Here is a 17,837-nt window from a genome sequence, read left to right on the forward strand (position 1 = left end):
AATTGCAGGTGTTTGGATGCATCCAGTTGAACTCAATTTAGTACACACCAAATCAATGAATGTCAATAATTTTAAAAAATACATATGAATGTGTATCAATATTTTGGGGCACTGGGCAGGTGCTCCAAGGATTGCCAACACCCCCTGTTATTGTCAACTGTTTTTGCATTGTGGACATTATATCATTAGGTTCTGGGTTCCAATTCTAGTACAGTGGTACCTTGGGTTACAGACACTTCAGGTTACAGACTCCACTAACCCAGAAATAGTACCTTGGGTTAAGAACTTTGCTTCAGGATGAGAACAAAAATGGCGTGCTGGCGGCACAGCGGCAGCGGGAGGCCCCATTAGCTAAAGTGGTACCTCAGGTTAAGAACAGTTTCAGGTTAGGGACGGCCCTCTGGAATGAATTAAGTTCCTAACCCAAGGTACCACTGTACTGTGAAGCTCTAATTCAACCCTTCATAGACGTAAGGAACAATTACTTGGTATTTCTTAAAGGGCTTATTCATTTAAGGGCTGAACTGGAATGAGAGGAAGTGTGGGTGGCCTCATGGTCAACCTGGCAAGAGCAGATAACAGTACTTCCTTTACAAGATGTCTTAATCTTATTGAAAATACGTTGACTTCCTTCAATTATAAATTTGCTTTGACTGAAATTCAGTAGCAACTGTACTCATCATATTTATGGGGTGTTGCCTTAGCTCCAGTAGCTCAGACTTCTGTTCTGTGTCATAGCCATTAATGGCAATCCTGATGATCTGACTTTCCCCAAGTCCATGTGTTGATCATCAACTCTTTACTGGCCAAATACTGCACCAGCAGCAGGTTGTTTTGGTAAAGCTTAATGACTATTTGCAGTTGCAAAGTTGTTCCGTGCTGTTCAGAAACCCCAGAGTCAATTACCTGTTTTTAATGTGTCTCTTCCAGTAAATTTGCCACTGCAAAACCTGGGAAACATTCTGCAGAATTAAGTCACAATGGTTTTGAAGCAGAATTAATACCTGTAAACTGTTTTGACATATTGGAATCAAAGGCTAGAAAAGTACATACACCTGTTGTTTTCTGCAAAACTACACTACATTTTATTGTGTTGGCAGATCATGATCTTCTGCAGTGTTCCCCAATCTGATGATCTCCAGATGTTTTGGCCTGAGTCTGAAACATCTGGGGGCACCAGATAGGGGAAGTCTTGCCTTGTGGGTGGAGTCCAATGTGAGTTAGTCAAGTGGAGCAGCAATAGTAAAGTGGTAGTATTAAGGTAGGAACTGCCTGTTGTCTCTGTGAAGCCATAATGGGCGTATTGGGACAAGTGATTTTTAACTTAGTCAGAAATGATTCAGAGCTAAGGGTGAGCAGAGAAGATAGACAGATTTGCAAATGACACTAAATCATTCAGGATAGTAAAAACTAAAAGGGATTGCAGAAAGCTCCAAAAGAATCTCTCTTGCCTGGGCGAATGAGCATTAACATTTACTTCAATGTAAGTATGTGCAAAGTCAGGGCATTCCACCCCCCCCAGCTGGAACTCGCTGGGACTCAGTTCCGGCACCTCTCAGGTGGGTGCCATTGCCATCATAAGAGAACGAGGTGTTCATGGTGAGTTCTGGCACCTCTTTTTCTAGAAAAATAGCACTGTTAAAGTGATGCTTATTGGGGCAAACAAATCACATATAGGATGATGAGGGCTGAACTAGTGGCGGACTGACCAGGAAATGGATCTTGTAGTCATAGTGGATCTCAGTGAAAACATTAACCCAGTGTGTTGCAGCTGTGAAAAAGATAGATTCCTTTGGGGTTCAGAAATAAAACTGCCAGTAGCATAATGCCTTATGGTGCAGTCATACTTGGAATACCATGTACAGTTCTGATTACTGCATCCCAATGAGTATATTGTGGAGCTGGAAAAGGTGCAGAAAAGAGCATGTCTAAAGTTCTGGAGAGTGTTTCTTTAGAGCTTCACTTCAGGAACTGGAGTTGTAGGAGCAAAGCAGCCAGATTAAAAGATTTCAAGAGAATATAAGGGGCAAAGCAGTTACCCAGATTCCATTTCCTTCAGTTACTGGCAGCTAGCAGTGTTTTATAATATTTGAGTTTATCTGCAAACAAACAATTGTTTTATAGGTAGAGCATAGGTGGTGGAGGCACAGCTTGGAAGAGCAGGCAGCTGAATCCAGTGTCTCACATCAGATCTCCAGAGAGAGGCAGCTCCCTATTAAAATCTTACTGTCCTCCAAATGCTGAGGTCCTGCTTCCGGGCTCCCAATAGGCATTTTGTTGGTCACCTTGAGAACAGGAAGCTGAATTAGGCATGCCTTTGTTCTGATCCAACTGGGCTCTTCTTATGTTTCCTTTTAAGTCTTTCCTCCCAAGCCATAATTGCCCTTAATTATTATTGACTCTTCCAGTGGCAGAGTTACCAAGACATATATTTTGTTAGGTAAGCTACGCAGACCCTCCCAAGTGTCCCTATTTTCCAGGGACAGTCCTGAATTTACAGAAGCTGTCCCAGTTTCTGATTTGATCCTTTTTCTTAGGACGTCCCTAATTTCATTGGAGGCGTAATATGACCCCCCCCCCCGAGCCAAGGAGATAAGTAACTATACAACCTTTAGAAGACATCTGAAGGCAGCCCTGTAAGTTGTTGTTGTTTAGTCATGTCTGACTCTTCGTGACGCCATGGACCAGAGCATGCCAGGCACTCCTGTCTTCCACTGCCTCCCGCAGTTTGGTCAAACTCATGCTGGTAGCTTCGAGAACACTGTCCAACCATCTCGTCCTCTGTCGTCCCCTTCTCCTTGTGCCCTCCATCTTTCCCAACATCAGGGTCTTTTCCAGGGAGTCTTCTCTTCTCACGAGGTGGCCAAAGTATTGGAGCCTCAGCTTCAGGATCTGTCCTTCCAGTGAGCACTCAGGGCTGATTTCCTTAAGAATGGATCTGTTTGATCTTCTTGTAGTCCATGGGACTCTCAAGAGTCTCCTCCAGCACCATAATTCAAAAGCAACAATTCTTTGGCGATCAGCCTTCTTTATGGTCCAGCTCTCACTTCCATACATCACTACAGGGAAAACCATATACTTACTGTATAGGGAAGTTTTTTTAATATTTAATGTTTTATTATATTTTTATATATGTTGGAAGCTGCTCAGTGTGGCTGGGGCAACTCAGTCAGATGTGTGGGGTATAAATACAGTACTACTACTGTTAAATAGGGTATGGTTGCAGGTACATGGCCAGTAAGCTAGGAGACTTTTGAAAAAAAAGACTCACTTGTTCTCCCATATCCTAGCCCAGTGGTTCCCAATTAGCTGCAGATCCCCTGTTTTTCAAAAGCCAAACTTCTGAAAATTTTGATACCACTGTGGTAGTTTTTGTTATGTGAATGGTGCCACAAACCCTCTGGGTGGGTTACACAGACCCCCAATTGGGAACCACTGTCCTAGCCTATTACCAGTAGCCATTTACCTCACATATATACCTGAAGGAGCGTCTCCACCCCCATCATTCTGCCTGGACGCTGAGGTCCAGCGCCGAGGGCCTTCTGGCGGTTCCCTCATTGTGAGAAGTGAGGCTACAGGGAACCAGGCAGAGGGCCTTCTCGGTAGTGGCGCCCGCCCTGTGGAACGCCCTTCCAGCAGATGTCAAAGCGATAAACAACTACCTGACATTCAGAAGACATCTTAAGGCAGCCCTGTTCAGGGAAGTTTTTAACGTGTGATATTTTACTGTATTTTTTGTCTCTATGGAAGCCGCCCAGAGTGGCTGGGGAGGCCCAGCCAGATGGGCAGGGTATAAATAATAAATTATTATTATTATTATTATTATTATTATTATTATTACATGATCAGCTCTGCATCTCACTATCTTCTGACCCATAAGCAACTGCATCAGTCCTGGTCTGGCCTTGCAAACATGAGCCGAAGCTGAATAATGTTCATGGAACTTAAATGATGATGGCTGGCAGAACTGTTGACCTAGGTGGACCAGATTATCTGGTCACTCCCATTTTCACCAGCTAAAGTTAGTATTTGTGTGATGTGTCTGTTCTTATTCTTTTCATGCTTTTTTGTGTGTAGATCTGATTCACAACAGTGGAACACTTGTATTGCCAGTAATACTGAAATCCAGCCCCCCCCCCCCCGCTAATTCACTCATGGTGCCTTCTTCTGTTGGCTATGTACATAAATTAATAGCCAGTACTGTGGGGAAAATAAAAATGGGAACTGGGAATTTGGTTTGGTTTTCCCTAGAGTAATTAAACAACTCATGCTCATTTCCGTGTGTGTGTGTGTGTGTGTGTGTGTGTGTGCATTTTTACTGGAGTTGTGTATGTTGTTCATTAGTTCTAGCTTTATGGACAGGCTTATTATTGGATTGCCTTGAGGATCAAAGGCTAAGGCAGCACTACTCAAAGTGCTTGAGCAGTCTCAGTTTCTTGTTCAGAATTAAGTAGCTTTGATTACTTCTGTCCTCCAAATCTTGCATGTAAAAACTTGCATTTGGCATCTAGAATCTGATTGTAAGGAAATTTCAAAGCCACTTTCCAAATGTAGCATTTCCTGTTTACTAACAGCAAACTCATTCTTTTGAGTGTGGATCTCTTCATAGTTGAAACAGGTCCATCCACCTGCAAGGCGGAGGTCTCAGTAGGCTTGGAGGAATCCCCAAATTGTGCATTTGTTACACTTTAAAACTGCCCTTCATCTCAAAGGATTCAAGGTGGTATACAAACATTCAATAAAACACAACATGCGTAAGTATTTAAACCACATGCCCATAACTAAATAATAATTTCCAACAAAATATATAAGGTTTGCAGCTGGGTGATTTTTTTTAAAGGATTCTCCCCCCCCCAAAAAAAAGAAGAAGACTGAGCATGCTTAGTGAATATAGACTGCTGATTGAGTTGGGTGGTAGTACAGTGGTACCTCGGGTTACATACGCTTCAGGTTACAAACTCTGCTAACCCAGAAATAGTACCTCAAGTTAAGAACTTGGCTTCAGGATGAGAACAGAAATCGTGCTCCAGCGGCGTGGCAGCAGCAGGAGGCTCCATTAGCTAAAGTGGTGCTTCAGGTTAAGAACAGTTTCAGGTTAAGAACGGACCTCCGGAACAAATTAAGTACTTAACCTGAGGTACCACTGTACAGTATAATGGAATATCTTGGGAAATGGTTGCCTATAATCCTGAACATAATCCTAACATACTAGTTTTCTGTGTGAAGTTTTTTGTTTTTGTTTTAGAGGGAGAGAGGAGCATTAGACATTTTGAACTGTAACATTTCAGAAACAGATTCAGCAGGGCAGTTCTAGACTGTGCCAGAACTTGGTTTCACAGTTAAAGTGGATTGGGAGCTTTTGCACAGGCAAACCCTTTAGGCAAAAAGATTGGACTTTTTAGGATAAGCAAAATGGCAGGAAAATGCACTGGAAAGTGTCTGATAACACTCAATGCAATGCCATCTAAGCTCTCCACAAAAAAATCAAGATGAATGCTCAATAAACAGGTCGTATGGATGGGACCTTGGTGAGAACAAAAGAGGTTTAAAAAATATTGTCTTTGCCATACATTTTGCTCCCCACCTTCCATGCTGGCACACACTTCAAACTACTTTTTGCTCTTGGTATGAAAAAGGACAGTTATCTGTACCTTTTTACCCCACACCATGGGGAGAAAAGCAGCTTGAAGGGGTAAGAAAACAAAACTGCAGAGAAAGAGATGAGCATCTACCTGCCAGTGCCATGCAAACTTCTCTAAACTGCAGCTCCCTGAAACTGCTTTCATTTTGTTTTGTTGATCAATCTGGTGAATATTTTCCCTGAGCTGGAAATTGACATTCAGTTTGACTCGTAAGAACTGTAGGCCTGAGATGTACATTGATTCTACATATATAAAAAAGATTCACCCTCTTGTGAATTATACCAGTTTTTAAATGAGTATTCTTTTTTAATTTTTAGGAGCTCAACTGGAGACCTGCAGTGAGTTTTTAGTTTTTACATTCTTTATTTTGTTTCCTTTTGTGGTTTAGGTTCCTTTCGTTAATTGATTGCACTGAAGATAGAACTAACCATGGGGAGGAAGCTAGACTTGTCTGGCTTGACTGATGATGAAGCGGAGCATGTCTTGCAGGTGGTCCAGCGAGATTTCACCCTCCGCAAGAAAGAAGAAGATAGACTGAGGTAAGACCCGTGAAAGTGGAACATATAAGCATTTATATAAGAAAACTGTTGAGTGGTATACATTTTGCACCATCTGTAATCTGAATTCATTATATTTTGATGTGATTGAATTAAGAATCCAACACTTCTCTTTTACAAAACTTAAGAAATTTTTTTAGTGGCAGGTGAGAATTCTACCACTGAACCACCAATGCAGTTTTTTTTAGTGGAAAGTGAGACTGACTTGGGGCACCTTGCTCTAGTTGGGGGAGGGAGGAGGGCAAGGTACTTGCTAGAGAAATCCCTCTGTAACTTGTTTGCATAATGTCTCATTAAGAGTATGGAGGTATATACTTGCTTGAGATGTGGCCAAGGCTGTGCATTCTGGTCAAGGTGTGGAAGATATTTGGTAGGCACCTGATACTTAGATTGGGCTATTCTGGATTCCTCTGATTCCTTGTAATAGTACCGTGCTCATTGCCAGAGGCGGAGCTAGTTGCTCTGGCACCCGGAGCGGCGCACAGGCTGTGCACCTGGGGGCGGGGCTAGCCACCCATGGGGATGGGGCTAGCTGCCCGCGGGGAGCATCCCAGGGGGCGGCACGCCAAGGTCACCCCCCCTCAGGGATGACACCCAGGGCGGACCGAACCCCCTGACCCCCTGCACCCCCTGCACCCCCGTTCCTCTGCCAGTGCTTATTGCTCAGAGCTGAGACAAAGGGCAAGAGTTCCAGAGAACCGAGGTTACAAATGCCCTGGCCTGTTATAACTATTTTGCTTCAGATAGTTATTTAAGCATAAAGTAATAAGTGAAATGATAGCCAATGAAGAAAAATAAGGCAGGAAACTATAAGTTAAGCTATCTTCTCTATTAGTGGCTGTTAATACTCCTCATTCGCTGTGGATTTCTACCAACCACCTAGCCTACCATTCATGTTAACTGAAAATTAAATTATAGTTACTTAATCAGAATTCATCATTTTTTTGTCCAGATGTGGAAGTCCACCTGAGAGATGAGAGCACTAAAACCATACCACCTTAATCTAAAACTCAGTAATTGCCATGCCATTGCTACATACTTTATGCAAGAATATTGCAACACTATCCATCTCTGTGTTAGAGATTGGCAATGAGCAACTTTTCATGTATTTCATTTGGTCGGTGGTTTAGAGCTGTGTTGAAAGAGCAAACCGTACTGTTGTCGTAACTGAAATTCCTTTGGTTCTTTTCTGCCAGTAGCACGTGAAAATGTAGCTAATAACTCGGTTGAACTCTGTGATAGGGCAATATTTCTAAAGCTTGTTTCTCAAATCTGTTGCAAGGTCAGCTTTGGAGTGTTTTGATGAGCTGTCAACAGATTTGGAATATATTAAAACATGTGTTATGTTAATTAATGCAACATTTGAGTTTGGAACTTTAGATGTCACCGATGACATGAATTACTCCCACATGCCTCCTATATAATACTAGTTTATATTCAACCTACAGTAAGAAGCTGAAAGTGTTTCCTTTAAGCACTCCTTCTAGAGAAGGGGCGGGAATATTCCCATGGCTTGTGTTTACCAAGGGACTCATTTCTGTGTCCATACATAAGACACTTAATAGACAGAGGTGAGCTCAAAGAAGCTATGAAAAAATGGACCTGGAACTGTTGTTTTGTACTTCCATTTGATGACAACCTGAAACAACAAGTTAGAATGATGGGCACCTTAACAACTTCACATTGGATGGCAGGATGTGGCAGCTGCTGATTACAATTGAGAGTAATTGCCGTTTTCATCATAATTCAGTGCCTAATCGTATGCCAAAGAATAAGTGATGCACCTAGAAACAAGTCTGACATTTCATAGCAGTTCTGGCCCCACTTTTTATCACAACAGTAGTTCTTGGTTCTGGTTCTCACTGAATGGTGGGCTTGCGTCTGGCTTCTCCCACTTCAGACTGGGCAGGGGGAGCTCTCACAACTGAATTATACTCCCCCCCCCCACAAAAAAGGTATGCTAGAAAATCAGCAAGCCAGGAAGAAGCATTCTTTGATTACAGTTGAAAATTTTTAATAGGGTTTTCCAAGGTTGGCCTCTAGAGGTTATCAGATGAATCTGTTGGCGCTTTGAAGTTTATGGTAAGACTATTTCATTGCTGTTGTTTACTGCAATATAAAATATAAATATTTCAACACTGTTGTTCTCCATCTTGAATACTGTATCAGATGTCCATTAAATATTTCTGGAATTTCAATTTTATTTCCACTACGCGCAGCAGAATTCCAGGTATACTGTGGAACATTGATTTGTATTGATCATTCAGATTATAGAATCAAAGATAATTGTAGAGTTGTAAGAGACCCTGGGGGTCATCTAGTCCAACCCCTCCCATGCAGGAATCCTACCCACTGCCATTTCTGGGTGGGCTCAAACCACCAACCTTCTGGTTACCAGCTAGATGCACTGACCCGCTGTGCCATCTGCTCCTGTATAGTATCTACATTATAATCTTATATCTGTGTTCCTGGTTCTTGAGAAAGGTGGGTTCCTGACTACAGGGGGAAATAGTTGAAAAACAGAAAAAGGTAAAGAACAGAAAAGGGGTGAATTGGAAGCAGGCAGTAGGTAGCGGGAGACTATTCTATTATTTCACTTATTGGAACATTGTGCATTCAGTACCAATATAGTATTCTGTCAGGAGAAACAGCAAAAAATCCCATAAAGGCTGAATCAAAACCACATGTTTCTACATGCCCAGAACATCAGGTTGTGTAAACTAATACAATGTTTGCACAAAACATTTTGAAGTTTGTTCTAAGATCTCTTGAGTTAACCTGGTTTAAGTTTGTAGGTCAACACCCTATCCGCTAGACAAATTAATAATTATTGTTTAGCTCACAGGATGTGGCATACTATGAGATAATGAGTAGCTGGAATGTAAAATCAATATTTAATTATGGATATCTTGTGTATTCAGAAGCTGGGCCTGATAGCCTTATAGAAGGAGTATTATTCACTTTCCTAGGCTGGTAACACAAATGAGATCATGTAAGATAAGTTTTCTTGACTTACGCATTGGAGACCTTTGATATAGCATTTTGGAAACAGGATTCCGGGCCAGATGGACCAGGTTCCACTAAAGTTCCTATGTTCCATTTATTTCAGTGGGACTTGTTTCCGAAAAACAAAGGAAGAATCATGCCTTGGATTGTAGCCCCTCTCTAACATGGTTTTATTTCTGTGTTTTATGAAGGTCGGGGATATTGTTTGGAGGAGTTTGTTGAGTGCGGTTGTTGCCTTTTTTCTTTTGTATCTTTATTTTAGATTTTGTTGTGATTTATGTGGAAATTTTTTGGTTTGGTATACACACACACACACAATTAAAAATGTTTAATTTATTGCTTATGACCACTTTTGTTACATTGTAGTGATGTATTTGTTCATGTTGCAAGCTGCCTTGAGTGTGCTTTGAACTGTGGAAAGGCAGCATACAAATAAGATTATTCACATGCATCCTTTAAATAAATAAAATAAATGTTATGCATTAGAGGGCTACAACCAAAGGTTCGCATTGCCTTCTTTACCATCACAATTTTTCTTGCCTCCTCAGGCCTCTTCCTTCTGCTGGCCTTTCCCCAACTAATCATCCTGCCATAGCTCTCCCTTGGCTTGCTGCCTCCTCTCATAAACTGGGTTGCAATTTTTTTGTTGCCTACAAGATGTTCCAGATCAAGAAGGGTCAAACCAGATTAGCACAGGACTTAAATGTTTAAAGGAAATGTAGGGCTGCATCAAGGGATTGTTTCTGTTTATGATGCACATTGTGTTCCCATTTAGCATTTTTATGTTGTGAACCTCCCTGTGATCTTTGGATTAAGGGCAATATACAAATTTAATAAATAAGGAGCCTGGAAGACGTGGCAAGACAACCTTGTATTACATTTGTTTCTGGTGACTGATGAGAGCCATCGCCTTCCTAGTTTCTATAGCAATAAAGAGCTAATCTCGAAGAGGAAGGAAAACCTTTACGAACAAAAATTATGGAAATTCTCATTAATGCTTTTACAGAGCTTTTATTAACATCGCAATCTCCAGGCAGATCTGCATAGGGTAGCTGCAGCTAGGCCTAATATTGTTTGGATGCTTGTTCTAGTCTATAGTGCTCAATAGCAGGTCTGAACAAAAAGGCTCCAGCAATGGTGCTCTGATTTTTGGAGCTCCAAATCCCATTATATCCTGTATTGATGCTTTACTTTTCCACTCTGGCAAATGCTCTTAGCAGGCCAAATTTATGTCTTTAACACGATGCAGCTACATTTCCTTATGCACTGATGCCTATGCTAACTGGGGTCCATAGACTAGGTATCCAAACAGAAACACTCATCAGATCTGTAAACAAACTTCTGAATTGTTTACATTCTTTATCTTACGAAGAAGCAGAATTATTGAAGACCTATAGTAATCAGCTATATGACATACACTTTTCAGTGAGACAAGCTCCAAAAATTTAAAATGCTGTTTTCCCTTTTTAACTTCCCTCCGAGAATCCTCAGTGTAAAATGTTAAGTATTAGACGCATTATTATTGACCCATTTTCTCTGAACCTCCCCTCCTACTGGGGATGCATGACAAGGAGGATCTTATGCAAGAAAAATGTGTTCAGCCCATTTTTCACTCCTATACATTATTGATTGTTGTATAATAAAAAATGGACGTTCCACAAAACAGGATGAATATTTGAAAAAAAAAAATCCAGCATAGTAGAAGACAGCACATCATCATCATCATCATTATATTTATTTTAAAAATATTTTTTTTTTTTATTTCATAAGCTGGGCTGCTGCAACAAGGAAGGTGGAGAGGAGGAAAAACCAGAAGGGAGGATACTATAGGCTTGGCCCTTGAATAAACTGAGCTAGCAAGTGTTCAGAAGCAACCTGCTCCTCTGTTCTAAGTGTAAGATGGAAGAACAGATTATAGGGTAGTACTATCTATCTATCTATCTATCTATCTATCTATCTATCTATCTACCTATCTACCTACCTATCTATCTATCTATCTATCATCTATCTATCCTGTCTTGCACATGACTTAAAGCCCCAGCGCTGTTTTCTCTTTAAATATGTTAAGCACTGACTGCATCTCCATTGTCAGAAAACAGCTACATTTTTAAAACATACCTTCTGCTTTGCTTCTTACAATGGTTTACATCTGATTTTCGTATCCTCTTTCCTTCCAGAAAATTTTCCACAAATGGCTCGCACCCCCGCGTTTTTTTGGTCTCTGTAATCTTCCTTCATCCTCCACGCTCCAATTTAGTTAGATCCTTGTGCCAAGATTCACCAGAGTTCAAACCATGAGTCCGTTTTCAAAAGCAGGATGGAATCCTGGGATGTATCACATAGTAGTGGGTACCACTGGATATTTGTCTGGTTGAATTCAATAGGACTTACGTGTGGGTCAACACTGTTAGGATTGTGCTGTGGGGCCATGAAGGGAGACAAATGGTATGCACAATGAACAAGAGCATATTTTCCATTTCTTCTCCACAGAGTCTATCAGAAATTGTAATCCTCTGTCTGACATCACAATCAGGTGTCCCCTTCTGATAAATGAAGAACTCGGTCTTCTTAATGCAGTTACTTTCATTGGGAGAGCATTCTGCACATGCTTATAATGATTCTTTTATTTATTTCTGCTTAATAATTATTGTCTATAGATGCACTAATTGACCTTAGGCTAGCCGCTGATTGCAATGCCACAGTGCCCCCCCCCAGTTTTAAAATGGGACATATATCCTCAGAATGCATAAACTGGTTCACACATGATGTTATGCAAAACCATGGCTTACTGGAAATGCATGAGTGTGAGGATTCCAAGGAAGGAGATTGTGGTTTGTGGCATGTGGTTTGCCTCACTCCAGACAAACCATGGATTGCAAACCCCCAACCAAACCTTGCTTACGGCTTGTACTCGCAGCTACAGTTGTGCTGGTAGAGATGCTTTGGGCTGTTTACTTTTGTAGAGGTTAAGTTCAGTAAAGCTTAAGTTGTGTAGAACTGATATTTCTGCTTTTCTGCAACAAGTTCCAGTATGAAAGATACATGAATCAGGTTTGAGACAATAGCTGGACCTTGTTGTGGTTTAGTCGTTTAGTCGTGTCCGACTCTTCGTGACCCCATGGACCAGAGCACGCCAGGCACTCCTGTCTTCCACTGCCTCCCGCAGTTTGGTCAGGCTCATGTTTGTAGCTTCGAGAACACTGTCCAACCAGCTGGACCTAGACTAAACTAAAAAAGTTATTGTACTGCTGTTTCCTAAGATCCCATGATCAAAGAATTCCAGGGTGTTTCAGCTTCCATGATTTCTCTTTCCTGACCGTAGATAATACCACTGCTGTTTATCCTGGAGTGAAATGAAATGAGTCAGAAATTCCTAATCTTGCCAAATAAGGTTGTTCCCCATCTCCTGTGAAAAGTACTTTATGTAAGATGTCTGAAACTGAGAAATAAGATCTCTAAGAGACCCTGCATATTCTGAGAAGAGAAGCTAAGAAAACTGCCAATGGTGAACATATACAACTTCTGTGTGAGCTTGATAATTTCATGAATGTTGTGCTTGGCTGTAATAACCTTTGTCCCCATGTTTTAAATGCCTAGTTTTCAGTCTGCAAAGCGTTCTTGATCCGTTATAATTAGTTGTTTCCCCCCAAATCTTTCTTAAATCATAATACCCAAAGCATGAGATATTACTTAGTATAAGACCTAAAGAAACCAATTGAATGAGTTTTCCAGTTTACAATATCACATTTGCATAGAATTCTCTGGATAGTTCTTCTAGCTCCAAAACTCTAGAAAATTGAATGACTGTAGTCTTTTCTTTTTTCTTTTTAATCAACTTCACATATAGAAAAGGGCAATACGGAAATGGCACATACTTCATGGGTTTTCTCCCCTGACACAGTTGTTCCTTTTATAGCAAACCTATTAAAAGGAACATAAGGATTCATGCATATCTGTATGTATAGCACATCTCTAAATGCTATTATTTGATATGTTGCACCAAACATGGTGGTGTTCGGAAGCACTGGGTTCTGGAGGTAAATTCTATTTAATTGCACGGCAATGAAACAAACAAAAAAAACCCACAGCAGTTAGAACCAGCATGTTTTTGGTTCCAAGAAAACAAAATTATTTCAGTCACTGTCTCTTGAGCCAAATATTATTACATTGCCCTCATATAAACAAACCTACCATTTTGCTCCTTCCTCTTCTGTAATTTTAAATTAGATTAAGCGACATTAGATGAAGAACAACACATTTTAAATGTGTAAATTAATTTATTTTTGAGTTAGTGCTGTTAATCAGAATGTTATAAAATACTTAACAGAATAAAGCATTAAGTTCTCTCATCATTGACCATGTCTGGATGTTTGAATCTCAGCTTAATATTTACATCCACCTCACTTGGGCAAATCAGTATTTCTCAGCCTATCCTAATTCACAGGGCTCTTGTGAAGCAAAATCTGAAAATCATGGAGGAAGGGTAGGAATGGGATAACTTTCAAAGGAGTCTTGAGCAGCTGCTTCAGTACATAATGGGACAATATCTCCCCCACCCCACCCCAATTTCCTTCACCCATTGCTGAGCAGAGGAGAAACATTATCACTGCACAACAGCAAGCTGCAATGGGGGAGATTTATTTTTGTTTGTGAGAATGTCTCCCAAGTGATGAATTAAGTTAGCGGAGTCCCAAGGGGAATGTGTGATTGCCACAGACAACAGCAGACTCATCAGAACGATGCTGTCAAGCCCCCTGGGTAATTTTAATGCAAGAGTTTGGCGAGATTTCGATCTGTGGCCTATGACTATTTGGAAGCAGAAGAAGAGTTTGGATTTGATATCCCGCTTTATCACTACCCGAAGGAGTCTCAAAGCGGCCAACATTATCCTTTCCCTTCCTCCCCCACAACAAACACTTTGTGAGGTGAGTGGGGCTAAGAGACTTCAAAGAAGTGTGACTAGCTCAAGGTCACCCAGCAGCTGCATGTGGAGGAGCAGAGACACGAACCCAGTTCACCAGATTACAAGTCTACTGCTCTTAAACACTAGACCACACTGGCTCTCAGGGAAAGAAGCAACTGGCAACAGCAATCAGAATGGAATCTTACTTTTGACTATATATGCAGTGCACAACCTTGTTACTACCAACACACTTTTCGACAAAATAAATAAATTAAAAACATAATGGAGGCACCCTCAGTTGAACCACTGGCACCTCATAAAGGTAAAGGGACCCCTGACCATTAGGGTCCTGTCGCAGACGACTCTGGGGTTGAGGCGCTCATCTCGCTTTACTGGCCGAGGGAGCTGGCGTACAGCTTCCGGGTCATGTTGCCAGCATGGCAAACCAGAGCAGCGCACGGAAATGCCGTTTACCTTCCCGCCGGAGTGGTACCTATTTATCTACTTGCACTTCCACGTGCTTTCAAACTGCTAGGCACCTCTCAGACTATGTAATTGTCCTAGCCGAAGATCGCTGTGATGTGCTCCTTAGCAGAGCTATGACGAGTGCCAACGACTGCTGAACAGATCACCGATTAATATGTTCCACGATGGCTGTCAAGATTATACCTAAACACACGCTTCAAGGAAGGAAACCAAGGCACAAAATCAACACTCAAGCCCTTCAAGATCCTATTAAGCAGGATTGCTTCCAAAGAACTCTTAAGGACAATCTGCTTTCAGAGTTCCCTGATAACATCAAGGAACACTGGACCAAGCTAAAAACATCCATTATTGTAGCCTGTGAACAAACTATTGGTTATCAAACCAAGAAACACCAGGACTGGTTTGGTGAGAATGATAGTGAGATTGAACACATTACTGACAAGAAAAGGAGGGCCTTTCAGATCTGGCAAAGAGATAGAAACTGCACCACTAAGAAAAAAATGTATGCCAACGCTAAGGATGAGCTTCAAAGAAGAACCAGAGAACTAAAGAATACCTGGTGGATAAAAAAGCTCAAGAGATCCAGCACTTAGCCAACAATCATGATGCAAAGAACTTATTTAAAGTCACAAAGACCATCTATGAGCCAATAAATCATGGCATATGCCCCCTATGCCTAAACAGATGGTACCACACTTCTGAAACATAAAGAAGCTATTGCATTATGCTGGAAAGAACATTACCAGCATCTCCTTAACCACAACTCCCCCGTAGCTGCTGAAGTCCTCTCATAAATTCTGCAAAAACAAATTAGAAATGAGCTTGCAGTACCTCCAAATCCGGGACAGTTGTGTACAGGAAATTACAAGAACAAGCAGTAAGAACATATAAGAAAAGAAAAAATGTATTAATATTGGAATTAGCCCCATAGGTTATACACCGTACATATGAATTGTATATTTTGCACATACTGGGCTAGACCTTTACGATAGGAAATAACCAGTAAAATTTTCACAATTATTATCATTCAGCCTGTTGCGCTTTGTGTATGGTGTACTGAAAGAAGCATAGATCACCAGTGTCGAAGCAATGATTTTTCATCATCAACTTTGTTGGACTGCTCATGTTATTCAGATACCTGATTATCGTCTTCCAAAGCAAGTAATCTATTCCAAACTTAAAAATGGAAAGTGTAATGCTGGTGGTCAACAAAAGAGGTTTAAAGACTCTCTCAAGTCAAATCTAAAAAAATGTAGTATAAACACTGACAATTGGGAAACACTGGCCTGCAAGTGCTCCAGTTGGAGAACAGGCTTTCCCAAAAGTGTCATGGGCTTTGAAGATGCTCAAACTGAGGACAAAAGGGAGAAACATGCTAAGAAGAAGGCATGTTTGGCAAACACCATGATCAACTCCCACCCGGAAACCTATGTTCCCACTGTAGAAGGATGTGTGGATCCAGAATTGGCCTCCACAGTCACCTACAGACACACTGTTAAGACTGTGTTCATGGAAGACAATCTTACTTGGCTACAAGTGATCGCCAAAAAAGAAGAAATCTTGAGGTTTCTTGAGGAAATCTTGAGAAGCAGCTTGAGGTTGTCTTAAAATCCCTGTTCTTTCTTTGCTTCAAACAAAACCAAATGTTTTCATCTTTTGTTTTCAGAGGCCAAAGAAAATGATGAAAGCAGGATGAGTGGAGGCAAGGACAAGTGCAGGGCAGAGAAGGCAGTGCATTCATATGTGAAATAGGGCAGAAGAAATAAAAGAATAGAACTCTGGATGGCCCCTGAAAAAAAAGGGAACAGCCGGACTATGACAGAAAGAAGGGATGGTGAAAACCAAGGGCAATAAGGAATGCTGGTGATGTACAGATATAATTCTGGCCAGAAGCAGGTGCACTTATAACTTGAAATACATAGATATGGCATGACACCCTACACAGCACCTCCTGATTCAGATATAGCTGTGTGTCATTAACTTACTGATTATACCATGCTCCAAATCCCAGTGGTTTCGTATAGCTGTAGGAAACAGAATGGACTTTTATAGGACCCCACAGTTCAAAAGCCATGGGATTGAGGAACAGCCCCCTAGTGCTGCTTTCTGGCAATGACCCTGTAGGTAGGAGCAGAGCATTATCTCCCTCCCACCCCAGAGTCCTTCCAGAAGGGCACTATGGCCAATGCTTAGTGCAGTCAGATATAATTTCCACCTTGGGCCCTTCCCCTTGGGCCTATATTTGCCTGGACTGGCATTCTGAAACTTGCTTCTCCCGGCTGCACATCACACCCTGGCTCCCATTCTCTGACTCCAGATTGGAGCCAAGCACCGCTTCATTGGCCTGGAAGATCTGGGCCTGTTAGCATAAATATTTTATCTGTTTATTCCAAGTCATTTGGCAAGACTGCGGCATTCAATTCCTAATATCAGCTGTTTAAAATTGTTTAATGGCAATCAGCAAAACACGCACATGCTGCTCTTCCAGGGGACAGGAGAAGGAAACAACTGTGCACAATTCTGTTTTATTTAGTTCTGTTCATAAACGAATGCAACTATTGGCCTGATTCAGCAGGCTCTTATGTACTTTTCCATTGCCCTCTGAAGTGAGGCGCCTTCTGCACTCATTTTGCCCCCACATGTGTGATTTTGCACAAGTAGAAAGCCTGAAGGTGGAGCTTTAAAAATCGCTTACTTAACCTAATGTGTAATATTTCAATAAGTATCAAGGACATCTGGCAAGACCCCTTTCCGTCTGTGTTACGTGAAAAGCTTTCAGCTTGTAATTCCAGAAGCAACTCATGTACCCCTTCCTACCTGTAGCACACCTGCTTCACCATTAAGCTATATCTTATTTGTAAAATAAGTTCAGGGACTCCTGGTATCCCTGAACTGTTTGAATGTTCTATGAGTCTGCTGGTTCCAGTACCCTGTGGTTTTTCCATGGTGTCTTCAGTGTTTCAAATAGTGGACAATATAAGTTTAGGTGTAAAGAAACCCTGTTCAGATCATTGGCATTATTTCGCTTTTCCCATACTTTTATGCAATAGAGGCGCTGTGATCTAAACCACTGAGCCTAGAGCTTGCCAATCGGAAGGTCAGTGTTTCGAATCTCTGCAATGGGATGAGCTCCTGTTGTTCAGTCCCCACTTCTGCCAACTTAGCAGTTCGAAAGCACGTCAAAGTTCAAGTAGATAAATAAGTACCGCTCCGTCAGGAAGGTAAACGGCGTTTCCATGTGCT

At 41.4% G+C, this 17,837-nt stretch overlaps 1 protein-coding gene across 6 annotated transcripts in view; it reads left to right on the forward strand.

The window, feature by feature from the left end:
- MYRIP (myosin VIIA and Rab interacting protein) overlaps positions 1-17,837 on the forward strand; it is a 151,771-nt gene that overhangs the window by 9,855 nt on the left and 124,079 nt on the right. For all 6 annotated transcript variants that reach the window (XM_082193005.1, XM_082193000.1, XM_082193004.1 and 3 more), the window contains exon 2: positions 6,031-6,181. In XM_082193005.1, coding sequence (XP_082049131.1) covers positions 6,072-6,181 — 110 coding nt within the window. In that variant the 5' untranslated portion in view covers positions 6,031-6,071. The remainder of the gene's footprint in view (positions 1-6,030; positions 6,182-17,837) is intronic.

This window comes from Podarcis vaucheri (assembly GCF_965113315.1).
Source record: "Podarcis vaucheri genome assembly, chromosome: 12".
NCBI classification, from domain to species: Eukaryota; Metazoa; Chordata; class Lepidosauria; order Squamata; family Lacertidae; genus Podarcis; species Podarcis vaucheri.